Source organism: Acinonyx jubatus, chromosome C2 (assembly GCF_027475565.1).
Source record: "Acinonyx jubatus isolate Ajub_Pintada_27869175 chromosome C2, VMU_Ajub_asm_v1.0, whole genome shotgun sequence".
Classification (NCBI taxonomy): domain Eukaryota; kingdom Metazoa; phylum Chordata; class Mammalia; order Carnivora; family Felidae; genus Acinonyx; species Acinonyx jubatus.
The window spans coordinates 137480180-137496991 of record NC_069384.1 but is presented as its reverse complement, the minus strand read 5'-3'; the positions used below and the strand labels follow the sequence as shown (position 1 = coordinate 137496991).

General features: G+C 38.5%; 1 protein-coding gene across 7 annotated transcripts in view; it reads right to left on the bottom strand.

Moving 5' to 3' along the window:
- The window catches only part of UBE2E2 (ubiquitin conjugating enzyme E2 E2), a 371623-nt gene extending 355112 nt beyond the window's left edge, over positions 1–16511 (bottom strand). The window contains exons 1-3 of one of the 7 annotated variants that reach the window (XR_008298020.1): positions 16261–16495; positions 10372–10555; positions 1652–1702 (exon numbers count right to left, since the gene is read on the bottom strand). Coding sequence is in view for 5 of the 7 variants with exons in the window: in XM_027040964.2 (XP_026896765.1) it covers positions 1652–1702; positions 10372–10547 (227 nt within the window). In the remaining 2 variants the exon portion in view is untranslated. Of the gene's footprint in view, positions 1–1651; positions 1703–10371; positions 10556–16260 lie in introns of all 7 variants that reach the window. The other 6 variants (XR_008298019.1, XM_027040964.2, XM_053221513.1 and 3 more) reach the window with 6 other exon arrangements.
- Between the last annotated feature and the right edge of the window lie 301 nt (positions 16512–16812).

The following is a 16812-nucleotide window of genomic DNA, read 5'->3' as shown; positions in this document are numbered from 1 at the left end:
TAAAACAAAGTAGTTTATTTTGCCAACTGTTTTCAAAAGTTAAACAAATAAGTATATAAATTAAGTTCATATTTTTACCAATTTAGTTGTAAGAAGGTTACAAAAGTCATACATGTGGCAAAATAATTTAGTTTTTTAAAAACATTCAAACTGGAGCACCTGGGTGGCTCAGTTAGTTAAGCGCCCAACTTCGGCTCAGGTCATGATCTCCTGGTTCATGGGTTTGAGCCCCATGTCAGGCTCTGTGTTGATAGCTGGGATTCTATGTCTCCCTCTCTCTCTGCCCCTCCCCCCCGCTTGTGCTCTTTCTCTCTCAAAAATAAATAAACATTAAAAAAAATTTTTTAAAGATTCAAACCATTAAAATGAATACTGTCATAAGAAACAAGAGATTTTACATTTCATTCAAACCGGAATTTTCCACAAATCATTCCATTTCCATGAATTGGCCAGCAAAGCCTAAACAATAATCTGCCATCTGAAAAAATCTCTGATGTAACACAGTCGTTAAGTGAGACAAAAAGTCTTAGTGTTAAACGGTTTTTACCTAACAGAAATATTTGGTCTATTTGAATAAAACATTCTTTGAATATTATTGTGAGTACATACACGGTATATGACTCTCATGTAAAGAACCACATTAGATTCACCACAAACATAAAAGGCCTTATTAGAAATGTTTCTACACAAAACACTTGTCAACTAGCCAACTATCAAATAGCCATCTGCAAAGTTTTCACTTTCATTAATACACAGAGTTACTATCTTTGCTTCCACAAAAAAATAAGATCAGTGAAATCAGAAATCTCACCAAACAATAAATTCTACCTGCATTCAGTATTGGCAACACTTTCCTGTGATCTGCTGTCTCACCTTCAATCCACAAGACTACCAATTTAAACTACGAAAACTCCATGTTGGCCTAGTTCCAACACCAACCTCACATCAAAACAAAGAAATGTTTAAAATAGTCAAACAGCCGTCTTCTAACTATTCCACCAGATCCAAGATACAGTACAACGTTAAGAGTTTATTTTTCTCCTCTTCCTCTATGTACCTGTATAACACTAATCATTTCCAGGCAAGCACTTTTACTTCTTATAAGTAAACTCTGACCAGAAAATTGAAAAAAGTAGTCATAAAGGAGAGAACATGTTCAATTTAATATCACTGCCTCAAATCACCCATTCTTACTTCTACACCCATTCCACAGCCAATGATTTAAGAAATAATGTAAACCATGAAGAAACACTGTTTAATGTTCCAGCACTTTTAAAAATCAATATCCAACAAGATAACAAGTGAATTATCAAATAGCAAATACTTTAGCCACACTATTATTCTATCGTTAAAGAAACCATTTAAGGCCCCATCACCTCACCAACTAAAAGATAACTGTATTTGTTACTCTATAATTTCATTATCTTATTGTCACTGCATTGCTGTATGTTTGGCAACTCCACCATTCCTCTACAATAGACTTGATAAGTATGCCATTTCAGCACAGAAACAACAACCATCTTCCACAGTCATTTAAGTCCAAACCACAATGATATGTTACTAATTAATCAGACTATAACAACAGGTGCACATCAAACAATTCAATTATACCTTGTGCAAAAGACACAAATAAAAATCCATAAGTACTTACCTACAGTTGGGAGGAGGGTCCAACGTAATCTCTGCGAGTTCCTTCTGAATTCTTTAAAAAAGAGACAAAGTTATGTTAAAATGTCTTCACACTCTTAACAGTTCATTAAAGTGTTATACTTTTACACTAACACTTCCCATTTGTGTGTTTCTATTTTGAAACACTAATACTGTATAAATCATCATATACAATAACATTCAAGTAGTAACTTCTACCATGATTTTGGCAATGCACCTACAAAAGGTAAAAAGACTGACCATGATCAGTACATGTAGCCTACAGAAACAACACTGACTTAAATTAAAATGTCACTGAACCACCGATAACACTAACCAAAATTTCTAGCTTAAATTGGAAACCTTTGTCACATTATTTATGGATCATTCCAACTTCTGATCTGTACAAGAACCTCCCCAAATAAGATGGAAAGATGATTATTAATTAAGGCTTCTGAATGATCCAAACCACTGATAAAAATTATCAGGATCTCATTTCAACATGTGAAACTGCTATCAAAATACAAATGGGGGCACCTGGGTGGCTCAGTTGGTTAAGCGTCCAACTTCGGCTCAGGTCATGATCTTGCGGTTCGTGAGTTCGGGCTCCACGTCGGGCTCTGTGCTGACAGCTCAGAGCCTGGAGCCCGCTTCAGATTCTGTCTCTCGCTTCCTTTGCCCCTCCCCCACTCATGCTTTTTTTTCTCTCTCTCTCAAAAATGAATGTTACAAAAATTGTTTTTAATATAAATGGTATTCCTCCCTAAAGCCTCTAGGTTGGAGCAGGTAGAGGCTTTCCAGTTTGACATTATTCCTTCTGCATGGACTATCCTAATAATATGAAGATAACCGTCTTAATGTCATTGCACGAGATTCTTGCAAAAAGAACTTTTTTTTAAAACCTGCTTTTCCCGTGTGTTATTTTTCAACTTTGACTTTTAACTGCATCTAATTCCTTATATACATATACAAAGGCTAACAGTGCTACAACGTTTTAGAAGACTATACTTAAAATTTTTCAACTTTGACTTTTAACTGCATCTAATTCCTTATATACATATACAAAGGCTAACAGTGCTACAACATTTTAGAAGACTATACTTAGCAATCTCTTAACTAGCATTCTTCTCTTAAATACCATTATTAAAGAGAGGCTTTGTTAAACCAAGATACAAAAAAAATTCTCAAAACCATTTCTTGTCCTTAGCTTTGGTTTTTAAACATGAGATTTGCTAACTGGATGCCTGTTATCTGGTAATTATTGTGATAGTAAACGGATGATAGTTACTAAAGTACCCTAAAAAATAAGAATCTGAAAACATTTACTCTCAATTTCATTTCATGTCTTTTTCAAGGCAACAAATGAAAATACAGAAATAGACGTGACTCCTCTGAGAGGACTGGCATCAATTAATTTCCTAAAGGAATTGCATGTTACTAACATAATTTTCACTTTTCTAAGCCATGTGATTCAAGGTTGGGGAGGCATTATGAAGTTGAGAAAGACTTATAAGTTCAAAGCCAAAAACACTTTCATTTTAATTCTGCTATGCCATTAATTGAGAGTTATTCAGTAAAAAGACTGTTCACACCTGCATTCTCTTTCTTTCTCTCTCTCTGAGCCTCAGCTTTCTATCCTATAAAATGAAGAGGTTTATTTTCCACCCTAAAAAATGAAGAGGTTAACTTCATGATCAGTTTTATCTTTAAAACATATGATTCCTTCTGATACGATTTCTATGATGTGTTCACATACATATAAAGTATATACAATCTATAATTAAATGAGAAATCTCAAAGATCTGATATAGAGGAACACTCTTTATGGATCTCACACAAATGCATACAACAGGCACTTGACAACTAATAAGTCCAGGTTAAGGACAGTAAACTAAGCACACACACATCCACCTCCTATCCCTTCAGGACTCCACTCGGGGCAGGCAGGAAAGGGCAGGGAGGCAAAATACAGAAAGTGCAAAAAGGAATAAACAGCAAAGAAAAGGAGATGAGAAGTTTCAGTATATTTTTGGAAGACAAAGCAGACAGGTGTAAATTAAACAGGTGGAGATGGCCAAGAAGGGGCTGCAGAGTGTGTAAAAATATAATAAAGACTGGGGCGCCTCGGTGGCTCAGTCAGTTAAGCATCCTTGATTTCAGCTCAAATCATAATCTTATGGTCATGGGATTGGGCCCTGTTTGGGGCTCTGCACTGGCAATGAGGAGCCTGCCTGGGATTCTCTCTTTCTCCCTCTCTCTCATTCTGCCTCTCCCTTGCTCCTGCATGCATGCCCTCTCTCGCCCTCTCTCTCAAAATAAATAAGCATTTTAAAAAAAGAATATAATAAAGACACATTATTAAGAGGAGGGGAGACAACCAGAAATTCCAGAAGAAAAACACCTAGGTAAGAAAAGCATAGATCAGGGCCCTGGGTGGCTCAGTCAGTTAAGCAATAGACTCTTGATTTCGGCTCAGGTCATGATCTCACAGTTTGTGAGTTCAAGCCCTGCATCAGGCTCTGTGCTGAGAGTGTGGGGCCTACTTGGGATTCTCTCTCTCCCTCCCTCTCTCTGCCCCTCCCAAGCTCTCTCTCAAAATACATAAACTTCAAAAAAATTATTCAACAAATAGGTGAAAATACTGTATATAATTTAGATTTATGCAGAAAAACCAATAGAAGGACTAAAACCAGAGATGGCTAAGAGAGAGAGTCTGCTTCAAGACAACAGGGATAGGAAGGTATTTGGACAGAAAATTGTTGCTTTCCATTAAATAGGTCTCTGTACTACTTAGTTAGCAGAAACATGAATAACTTATACAAATTGTTTTTAAACCAAGAGGACCAAAAGAATAGGCATTCAAGAGTGAGCTTAAACTGTCAATGTAAACTTTTTGACATAGAAGAATTTCTTTGGGATTTTCAAATAACTCATCTTACTTTATGCTTACACTGTCCCTTTTCATTTAAAAAATTGATAAATCAGGGGCACCTGGATGGCTCCATAGGTTAAGCATCTGACTCTTGATTTCCATTCAGGTCATGATCTCACGGTTTGTGAGACTGAGCCCTGTGTTCGGCTCTACACTGATAATGCGGAACCTGCTTGAGATTCTCTGCTCTCTCTCTGTCCTCCCCTGCCGCCCCCAACACTTGTGTGTGTTCTCTTTCTAAGTAAATTTTTAAAAAGCTGATAAATCATAATTTTCTGTCAAATAATGGAACTTGAACACCTCTGGATGTCTATAATTCCAGATCTAATTATTCAATACAAAAAGCAATTTATTGATAAACTTGACAACTCTAAGCAGTGAGTCAATATATTAAAATATATTTTGTGCCACACCTAAGAATGGATATATTTCTCTCGACAATATATTCATTGCTTTTCTTGACAGAAAAGATTATACTAAGAATTGCTATTTAAACAGTTGCAAGACGTCCTGCTGCTTTCAATGACAGCAATTCAATTCTATCTCAAAAGCTGTGATCATGGTATGTATTAAGTTTCGCAGTCTTGACATGTGGGGTAAGAAAGGTAGCTATTTCAGGCACTGTCCCTTGGGGTGAGGAAAAATGAAAAAGTATCAATAATTCACACTTACAGTGTACCTTTCACATGATGATCTTAGTCTATTAAAGGTGAATTAAATAAATCTCACAAAATTCTCTAAGCATTACTGTTTTATCATTTCCCATTTAAAAGATAAGGAAACTAAGGCTAGTTATTGTACACTGGTAAGGTGAGAGGCAATTATCTTGCTAAGTCAAACAAATAAATGACCTCTCTCTTATCAAAACGTTGAAGACAAAATTATTTCTTTATATATAAATCAACTAGACAATTGCCTAAATTCCCAATTTCCATCTAGCAGTGCCACTTCTTTGGTTATTAAGATACTTAAGTCAGCAAATGCACATAGTTATGGAGACAAGTCAGAAGCAAAATACAAACTAAATTTCAGTTTGAAAGACTTCACCTAATACCTTAACTGTTCCAAGAATGGTAAGAGTTACTGCATGTGACTGTCATTCGCTAAAAAGAATGGAGTGAGGGGAGGGGAAAAGAAACAACAACCAGGATTCATTTAGACTTAATTGAAGAATATGGTACCAAAATCATAGATATGCTTATGCTTACACTGTCCCTTTTGATTTAAAAGAAGGTATGAAGCATGCGTTTTAACATCAACATATTGGTTTAATGGCTCAGAAAAAATGAAGCAGTACATGTGTACTGACATATTTCAAACACACATATTTCAGGTTAAAGAAAATTCAGGGGGGGCACCTGGGTGGTTCAGTCAGTTAGTTAAGCATCCAACTTCAGCTCAAGTCATGATCTCACATGGGTTTGAGCCCCTCACTGGGCTCTGTGCTGACAGCTCAGAGCCTAGAGCCTGCTTTGGATTCTGTGTCTCCCTCTCTCTCTGCCCCTCCCCAGCTTGTGCTCTCTCTCTCAAAAACAAATAAACAAACATTAAAAAGGGGGCACCTGGGCGGCTCAGTTGGTTAAGCGCCTACTTTGGCTCAGGTCATGATCTCGCAGTTTGCCAGCTGGAGCCCGGCATAGGGCTGTGTGCTCACAGCTCAGAGTCTGGAACCTGTTCTGGATTCTGTGTCTTCCTCTCTCTCTCTCTGCCCCTCCCCCGCTATGGTGTGTGTGTGTGTGTGTGTGTGTGTGTGTGTGTGTGTGTGTGTGTGTCTCAAAAATAAAATAAACACTAAGAAATTTTTTTAAAAACATTAAGACAAAGACGATTCAGGAACTCACTCAGGTCCAAGTAGAGCATGAATATTTGGACATGGGAATTCACAAAGGTATTTTCTTAACAGTTATTTAAAAAGAAAAAAGTGTGCCACCAAAATGCCTTTCTATATTCTTAAATGGACTGTATTCCTTGGCCACCTGAGAACTCCCTAACCAACTGAATCAACTGGTCAAAACCTTTGAAAATGAAATTATTATCAAGAAAAACACCACTCAATTAATCACTAAATTTTTTTAAATTTCAAAGTAGTCTCTGAATTAACCTAGAAAAGACAGAGTCAATGCACATAATAAGCCTAAAGTTTAATTCTGAATGGTGATATAAACTATATATCCGTGATTTTTAAGATATCCTCAATAAATACTTTTGCACAATACATCCTGATTTCAGAAACATTAAAAAGTTTTTATGTGTATATTTAGAATCAAGAAGATGAAGTAATTATAAAAGATTATCTATAAAGAGTACTAATTCATTCTAATGTAGAAAACCATAATAAACGTTTACGCTGGAACACACTGGAATCCACCCTTCAACCTAACAAAAATTTAGAGTCTAAAACCAAATAGCAGTATGTCCAGTAAAATCACAATGTCTACTCTAAACAAAGTTAATTTGGAATAAATGTGATTTAAAATTCACAGTTACAGATGTGTCAACACTTGAAAGCAGTACAGTCAATTCAATGACGAGCTCAAAATAACTGTTTTACTGAACTGACTAGTCAATCAAATAAAATCATCAAAATGTGTCACTGCTAGACATAGTCCAACTACATACTTGCAAATATAACAAGTGATATAGACATTATCAAGATAAAAGCACATCAATTTTTTAAGAAACAAATTCTTGCCAAGAAGCAAAAACTGATCAAATATGTAACTATAATCTTCCTCTTACCTCAAAATAGATGAAATTAACTTATACCATTGTTTAAATAAAGTGTCCACTTAAATGATTCCTATATTCTACGTCACTCTTCCATAATATCTTAAAAACTGAGATTTTTTTTTTAAAAACACGTTTCTACACAAAAGTATTAGTTCTTCAGTTACAGCACATTTCATGCAATTGAGCACTTATGTACAAAGTACTTTTCTTGAGTTACATAAAATACACATAATCACAGCATCTGAGTATTTCTAGTTCAACAACAGTATTATGTCCTCAAAGGTTAACATAGATCTCATTTTCCTAAAGTTTATCAAATGAACTTAAAAAACATCTACAAGACTTTAAGTGGCACAAAGTCTATAAATGACAGCACCACTGTATGAGACCTTACTAGATGGCAAATAAATGCTTTATCATATTTAGTCCTCATGACGGCCTTGTGAAGAAGTACCATTATTATCTCCATTTTACAGAAAAGGAAACTGAGGTTGGAAACGTTAAATTATGTATCTCAGATCACAGAGCTGCTAAATGCCAGAACCTACAATCAAACCCAGATCCCAGCTCTAGAGTCCAAGCTGTGTACTTCTTCTGATAAATTATCTCTTATAAAATTACACTATATGGAAAAGAGTTCTCATCTGAATAAAAATTAACAATAAATTAGAATTTTATTTTGAAATGATCTCTAACTTTGAATCTTCTGCACACATTAGTACTGGTATCTTAATTACCCATGGATGAGCCAATCCCTACAATCAAATCAAGGTTCTAAAACACCTGTAAGTAAATACTGTGACTCTACTATGGTAGGCACTATAGATATAATGATGAATTTAAAAGATGTGGGTCTGCCTTCCTGACTCTCAAATTTTTCCTGAGTTCTTAGAACTTAAGCAAAGATAGAAAAAAAAAAATAAAATAACTTCACTATCAACTAAGCTGGAGGAAAAGATGAGTGAAAAATTAAGCTTTCTCTTTTAACTCCGACAACACTTCCTACTCTAACCACTGCAATAATACCAATTACTATTATGCGCCGATCAGGCACTGTCTTGGATTCTTTACACACACGTACTATCTCAAAACTAGGACTTATCCTCTTTTTAAAGGGGAGGGGGAGGGACTAGGTTTGACTATATAATGTATACTTCGGGGTTTTTCTTTTTATTTTTTTTTAATGTTTACTTATTTTTGAGAGAGAGACAAAGATAGAGCACGAGTGGGGGAGGGGCAGAGAGAGAGGGAGACACAGAGTCCGAAGCAGGCTCCAGGCTCGAGCTGTTAGCATGGAGCCTGATGTGGGGCTTGAACTCATAACCTGAGCTGAAGTCAGACACTTAACCGACTGAGCCACCAGGTGCCCCTATAATCTATACTTTGTACACACTGTAGTAAAATAAAGCAAAATATTACCCATGTACTTGAAAAAATCATGCAATCCTCACTTTCACAGATTGTACACTTAATGATCTCTCACACACAGAATTTGGTCTTTTGATACATCACTCAATTATGATTTTGAGGGATTATGGAGATCCTCCTAATGAGGGGGAAAGGCAGGGCCTCATGAAACAGAAAGGAGTCTTTGCTAACTAGCATCATGGGACAACTGAGCACAAACCCAGGCAAAGCACTATCCCAACTCTACTTCCCACAGACCTGGACAGCCCATTCTCTCCCTTTTCTGACAAGCTGAAGATGCCCTGTGAAAATCCTTATTATCAGAAGCTGATGACTAAATTACAGTTTCCTCATTTACATGCAGGTATACTCTATAACTGAGTATCTCTTATCCACTCACTCACCCCAACCTCCTTTCTTTCATCTTAATGTCATATTTTCTCCATTCCTACCTTTCTTATCCATACTAACTCCACCCCACATTTCCCACCAGCAGGTCATTTTGTGCTGTGGCCAGCCAGCAGGGGGGTCGTCGGGTCAGCAGACTAAAGCCCTCTGGACTTGTGGGGAGATAGCAAAACTAAACGGAACCCTGTTCTCCCACACTGGCATGTTCTAGTATAGAGGTTTAAAGCTTGAGGCTACCTGACTTTCACACCACTCCTTCAAGAGAGATCAGAGACCAGCAACACACTTCTGGGAAGGAGTTGACTACCCCAGTCCCTTGGAATAAGTTGCTGACCACTCACTATCACCCCAACATCTCTCCCTAGAAGCTCATGTCCCACCAGGAGGCCTGAGAAGGTTCTTCCCAATCCTGTGGATTGACTACACCAGAGGCAAACAAGGTCTACTACACCACAATGGTTTTGGATCATCAGGAAACAGATCCTCCTAATTCATACTATCCAATAAATATAAAGCTATCATTCAACATTCACATTCTACTACGTCTAAAAATTACAGAATGCTTTCATTATGCTTCCTATTTGATATTTTTTAAAAGGTATTAGAAAATAAGACCATTAAACCACAAAATCAGGAAAAACTGTATTAAATTTAGTTTACTTCTAAATTCTTTTCCAAGACACATTCTATAATTAAACAATATTAAAGCAGATTCTCTGGTGAGTCCAGTCCTCATAAGCAATTGATGTGGTAATAGAGACTCATTTAAATATCTACCTTCCAGATGTATCTATTGTCTAGAGAAAAAAAAATCTGTATCAAGACAGAGCCACTGCCTTATATAATGAAACCAAGATATGTTTGTTGCTAACTTCAGCATTTCTAACTTTACTAACAAGTAGTAGAAAATATACATCATTCACAAACTATTTTAACAGATTCCTACTCACTCTTCCATGTTGCTCAACAGAATAAAATATTTATGGTCAAGTAAACCAAACTACCACACTTTTACACACATTTTCCTATATATGCTCACTTATTAAATAATACAAACACACACAATGAATATGTATTTTTATGAATTTGTCTATTCATATACAGATTTATTACATTTATTACATTACAGATGTATTCAATATACAGATTTATGAATCTGTATCCCAAATAAATGATTAAATACAAAAGAGAGAACTTAAGATGATAACTAGATACTAAAACCAAAAAGGTTAAAATTATCAAGGTACCTTTTAGCACTAGTTGACAATTTAGCAGCTGTTTTGCTGGATATTTTTCCCTCCTTTTTCTTGGGCTGAACTTGCTCTCTTTCTGGTTCTTGCTGAACACTTTCACGCTGGTCTCCATCAGAACTTCCTCCACTAGTGCTTGGACTGTCATCAACTCTTTGTGCCTCAGTGGACATTTTAGATCCTGGAATAAAAATCAAAGATCATTTATTTAGTTGTGGGAGGACGACAGTAAGTTACCTCTAGAACAGAGAGGAAGAGAGCCTGCAAGTAGAATAAGTAAAACTAATATAAAATGAACAGGGTGGTCATTTACAAAACAACTTTGGGAGCTGCCAAAACTTTTCTTTCAAAATGTACTGAGAAGAAAAAAGAAAACATACAAAATGTATACACAGAACATTCTTAGCAACATTATTCATAGAGCCAAAAAGAGGAAACAACTCAAATGTCCACTAACTGATAAATGGATAAACCGAATGTGACATAGCCACACAACAGTGTATTATTCATCCATACAAAGGAATGAAGTACAATACGTACACACCACAACATGGATGAACTTTGAAAACATCATGCTCATTGAAAGAAGTCAGTCACAAAGGACAATAAACTGTATGATTCCATTTACACAAAATGTCCGGAATAGGCAAATTCACAGACAGAGAAGTTGGTAAATGGTTGTCAGGGAGTAGGAGTGAGGGAAGAATGCAGAAGGATTGCTAATAGGTATAAAGTATGCTTTTGGATTGATGAAAATGTTCTTAAATTAGATAATGGTGATGCTGTGGGGCGCCTTGGTGGCTCAGTCGGTTAAGCGTCCGACTTCGGCTCAGGTCATGATCTCACAGTTCATGAGTTCAAGCGCCTCATCAGGTTCTGTGCTGACAACTCAGAGCCTGAAGCCTGCTTTGGATTCCTTGTCTCCCTCTCTCTCTGCCCCTCCCCTGCTCACATTCTGTCTCTCTCTCTCTCTCTCTCTCTCTCTCTCTCTCTCAAAAATAAACATTTAAAAAAATGTTTTAAATAGTGATGTTGTACAACTCTAAATATTCTGAAAAACTACTAAGTTAAAATTCTCCAAGCTAGTCAATTATTTTAAGTAACCTTTCTGATAACAGAAGAACACAAAAGAACACAGAGGCCTGCATGATTCTAAATAAAACCTGAACCATATGATGGTGTCAGCACTGATCGAGCAATATACCAAGCAACTGTGTTTCACAAGAAATGGAGACTGTATTGAGATGGTGAAGGATTCTTTTTTTTCCAGCCTTGGATAAAATATCCCTAAAGACTTTCAAATTCCCTTTGCTCTTAGTTCATGTTCCCCAAGCAGCTCTAATTCTCAACTCAATTTCCTTAATACCTACCTTGATACATAGGTATATAACTGCTATAACCTGGCTAGCAGATACAAAAAAATTCTAGTAAGTGAAAAGGGATATCCCCTCTGAACTGTCATTCCATAATAATCAATTCCTGAGTTTGGTTTCTATGAAGACATTCCTTAAACCAAACTAGCTTAAAGTGTACTGACAACTCTAACCAAACTGACAAATCAATGTCCAGACTCAAAAGGGCCTTGTGCTCACCATGTTACCGACACCTAAGAAGTACTTTGTAAAAGAAAGATACCTCAAATAAAGCACTGTTTTTTATTACTGTAATTAGTCTAAATGTATAGCTAGTTGACGGTGATGAAAATTCACCACCACCGAAGATTTAACTTACAGCTTCCTCTAAATGAAAGTGATTTCATAATACAAGTCTTTAATGGATTGAAATTTTTATGGTAAGACAAACCAAAAAGCACTGCAAGAGAATGATCCGGATGCAGAGAGGTGAAGAGTCAACAGAAGATACTGAATGCCTTCAAAGACACATCACACAAGCACAACACCACCCCTCTCAACTCCAACAGCTCCCTTCCCCCAGGCCAAACAAAAATACGTCTGTACAAGCAGCTCTGAAAACACACTGACGGAGAAATGTGACTGCTCTTCTACCTGTTCTGTAAATGAAGATCATCAGTCTCCACAGCTGTGACATCTTTTATGAGCACTAAAGTCACTTAATAGAATACTGAAATTTTATACCAGTATGTTTCAAGTCTAGCTGTAACAGTCCTAACATATATTTCTTGCTTTTTTTTTTTCATTTTTATTTCACTTTAATTCTTATCCTTGGATTTAACATTGATTTTTTTTTCCAGCTTCTTTCAGTTAAAATATATCAGAAGTTCAAAATCTTATAAGTATGTACATAAAAGCGTGTTAGAGCAGATGCGCATGGAAGTGAGAAAGAGAACAATTCTCAGGGAAAGGTCCTTGGATATAGCAAAATGCTGTTGGCAATATTTTAAGAAATGTGAAATGAATGAGAAATCATTTTATACATCTTAAACCAGAAGCAACCCATTGTATGAAAAATATACAGAAGCCTAAATGAAATAAAATTCTTTTTTACTGAACTTGGTCCTTCAGTTTAATAATCTATGCCTAGAATTTCAGTTCTATCTCACATTAGTTATAAAGCTACACATTCTTCTCAATGTTCTTATTTATGTACATTTGCACAATAATAATGCTATGAGTATATAATTACTCGAAAGATTACTCAATGACTCAATCTGAGCCAAACTCAACTTTCAAACACCACTCCAGAATATCAGAAGACTAATCTCTCCAGAGAATTATGAAAAAATACTATTATGGAGCTCCCTGGCTGGCTCAGTTGGTAGAACATGCAACTCTTCATCTCCGGGTTGTGAGTTCAAGCCCCACACTGGGTGTAGAGATTACTAACTAACTAAATTAAATTAAGAAAAAAAAAACTATTAAAAATATCCAAGTAGGGAGTGAGTGCTAATAGGTATGGAGTTTCTTTTCTGAGGTGCTGAAAATGTTCTAAAATCAGAGAGTTGTGACGGTTGCACATCCTTGTAAATATACACTAAGACCACTTAGTATACTGTATACTTTGAAACAGTGAGTTTTGCAGTATGTGGAATACATCTCCATAAAGTGGTTATTAACAAAATGGATTTGAGTCTCAGTGTGTTTGGCCGCTGGGAGTCTAGAGAACTGACAGATCAAGAATTGAATGGGGAAGTATTTGAATATGTGGATACTAAAAGAAGGCCAACAGAGGATAAGTATTAGAGGAAATCCTTGGTTGAAGAAAAATTCTTGAAGTGTACCATATAGACAAAAAAGTACACAAATGTTGAGTGTTGGCCAATGAACTGTCACGAACTGAACACACTTGTGTTACCAGTATCCAGACCAAGAAATACAGCATATTCATCACCTCCTGTCACTACCCTAACTTCTAATACCATGTCTTGCCCAACTTTTAATTTTATACATAGAAATCATATGATGATATACTCAAGTTTGGCTCCTTTCCATAAAAAAAGAAACCCAAATAAATAAAGGTATAATTTCTATAGTTTCACAATAAAGAAAAATAGTTCATTTCCACTTTTGACCTAAGACAACTTTATTTCATCTGAATCTTAACCTACGGATAAGAAATTCATCTGAGACCACTAATAACCACTACAGAAACTTTGAGAAACAAAGTTTTCGTTTCTTTTTCAAATATCAAGAGTAAGGCAAATTTCCACTGATTTTGGTTTTTAAATGCCTAAGTACAGAAAAAAGTATTGGAAAACAATTACTGTACCACTCAGGTGACAACTAATTTTTATGAAGAAAAAGCAGTCTACAAGCATTTTAATTAGGTATAAGTATGAAATTGTTTTGTCTTTCCAAAATACAAATGAATAAAAAGTCATGAATTAAAAGTCTTTAAAGTTATCTTCTAAATCAGCGTTTTTAAATTATCTTTAAGATTAATTCCTACTTAGCTAATTTGATCGAATCATAGAAGGAAGATAAACTTAAATTCCAGAGTTATAAACATAGTGTTCTTCTTCAATGATAGTTTCAAAGCTAATAAGATATCCCAATTTCTATTTTTATTATGGACTCAAAGTAAATCTTGGTTTCTAAACATAAAATAGAAAGGTGGACTTTTCCTCAAACATGTTACATTAAAAGTTTGGATGTTGTTTCTTCTTCAACACACAAAATAATCTTGTATTATAGCTGTGTACTCTATGTCGTAATTACATGCAGTCCTGGAAATCAGCAACATAATAAATGAAACTCACATGTTCCATAAAAATGAAATGATTCGGTTATAAATATAACTGATAACGTAAAAGCAACTATAGTCACTTCATAAATCCAACTACTGTCCAGATAAGCCTTATAACTGTATCTCATGGTATAAAACTGCAAAAGCAAATGTTCATTTGAGCTTTTACAACAGGAAAACGCTTAATCCTGTCTTTTGATATCTTATTTGTCTTCCTACTCAGATTTCTGAACTTACCTAAAATGTAAAATAAAATACAATTTTTGAAGAAAAGGCGCTGTGTTCTGGGGGAGATATAATGGGCTATGACATTAAACACTATCGTCAGCATCAGCCCATATGCAAAAACACTAAAGAGCCAGAGCGTCCAAACCGCTGAGACAATCATTTAAATTGCAAGGTCCAGACTGAATTATCACATATACAGAAACATACTTTTTAAAGAATCAGGAATAAAAAAAAAAAAAAAAAAAAAAAAAAAAAACTAAGAAGACCTTAAAATCTTTCCAAAGCGCTAGATAATCTGAAGGTAAACCCTAGCACTTTCTTTTGTACTTTCAAATAAAAATATTTCAGTAAACTCTCAAGAATACACAATACAAAACGATGAATCTTGAAAACATGCAAATAGGTCTAACAGCCACCGAGCACAGGATGATGTCTTTCTAAAGCGGCCTTAATTTCCTTAAGGGAAGATGGATTGGACATTTCTGGTTGGTCGTGGGGAAAAAAAAAAAAACCCACAAGAAGCTACGCTTTATCTTCATTAGAAATGGTAAAGGGCAAAAGGATCAAAACATTATGAGAGAAGAGAGGGGGAGAAGTGGGGGAAGGAGGGCAGAGGGAATCCAGTTTCAAACCAGGCCAGTGGGGGCTGCAGAGAAGAGACCAGAGAAAAATGGGCTTCGGCTCCAAACTGTGACAAGCGCTAGGCTTCACAAAAGACCAATACAACACCCGGGCATACACAAACACACCCCACAAGGTCTTCTCCAGGAGGGCCACGGGGTTCGGTGGCGGCGCCAGACCCGGCACTCGCCAGAGAGACACCATGTGCAGCAATTATGCAATTAGGGAAAATAGCAAAAGATCAAGCCGGGCACTTTCCACCGTGACATTTATCCAGTACTTTTGCAAAGACTTAGTTCCAGGATGCGGCTGGGAAAGCAAAGGGGCTGGAAGGGTGGCGAAGGATGGGGAACTGAGAACGGAAGGGGGTAGAAGATGGACAGGCAGGGACGAGGCGGGCGGGGGTGGGGGGGAGATAGGAAGGAGGGGGAGGGGTGGAAAGGGCGAGAAACAGGGGCAGGAGGCTCGCGGGAGGGGGCGCCGAGAATGGGGCACGCTGGGGAGCAGAGAAGGAGAGAACTAGGGCGCAATTGGTGTAAGGAGAGACCTGCGACGTGGAGAGGAGGTTGGGGGGGGGACGCCCAATAGAGGGGGGACGCCAGCTAGAGGGAGGACGCCGGGGACTGGAGTGGGGGAGCACCGGCGAGGCCCGGGCGAATACCTGAGGGAGGGGCGTCTGCGCAGGTCACGGGCTAGAGCCCAAGCGCTGCGAAAGAGGGCTGCGGAGGCGGGGGGCGAAGGGGGGGCTCTGGGAGGGCCGAGGACGGGGTGTCCCCGCAGACGGTCTTGTCACCGAAAGCCGGACCCGCGCACCACGCACCCGGCCGCCCGGCCACGCCTGTCCCCGCCGCGCTCGCGCCCGCCCGGACTCACCCTCAGCGCCGCCGCCGCTGCCCGCGGCCGTTCCAGCTCCGGCTCCCGAGGCTGCTGCCCGCGGCTGCTGCTGCGGCCGCCCCTGACTCCTGGAAAGTGAAGCCACCGCCTCCGCGAGACGCTGCCTCCGCCCGGCCGTCCGCGCGCGCGCCCGCGAGTGCGCGTGCCCGTGTGCCCGCCCGGGAGAGACCGCGAGAGCGCGAGCCCCACGTCGGCCGTGCAGCGCCGCGCGCCTCCCGGCACCCCAAGCCCGCTCCGCCCCGCCTCCTCTCGGCGCGTGGCCGCGAGGGGGCGGTGGCGGGCGCGCGCACGGGCTAACTGCCCGGCCGGCCTGGCGAGGGGGCGGGGAGGCGGCACGGAAAAGTAAAGTGACAGTCGAGTCCCGCGAGTGAGCCGTGGCGGGGGTGGGCGAGGGCTGTCCCACGGAAAAGGAAAGGCAGGGACCAGGAGAGGAGAGGGAAACAGAGGCTAACGAGGCGACTTGAGGGGAAGGGACGCTGGGACCTTGACGGGCACGCGCATTAAAGGGCAATGCTGGCTGGGGGGTGGGGA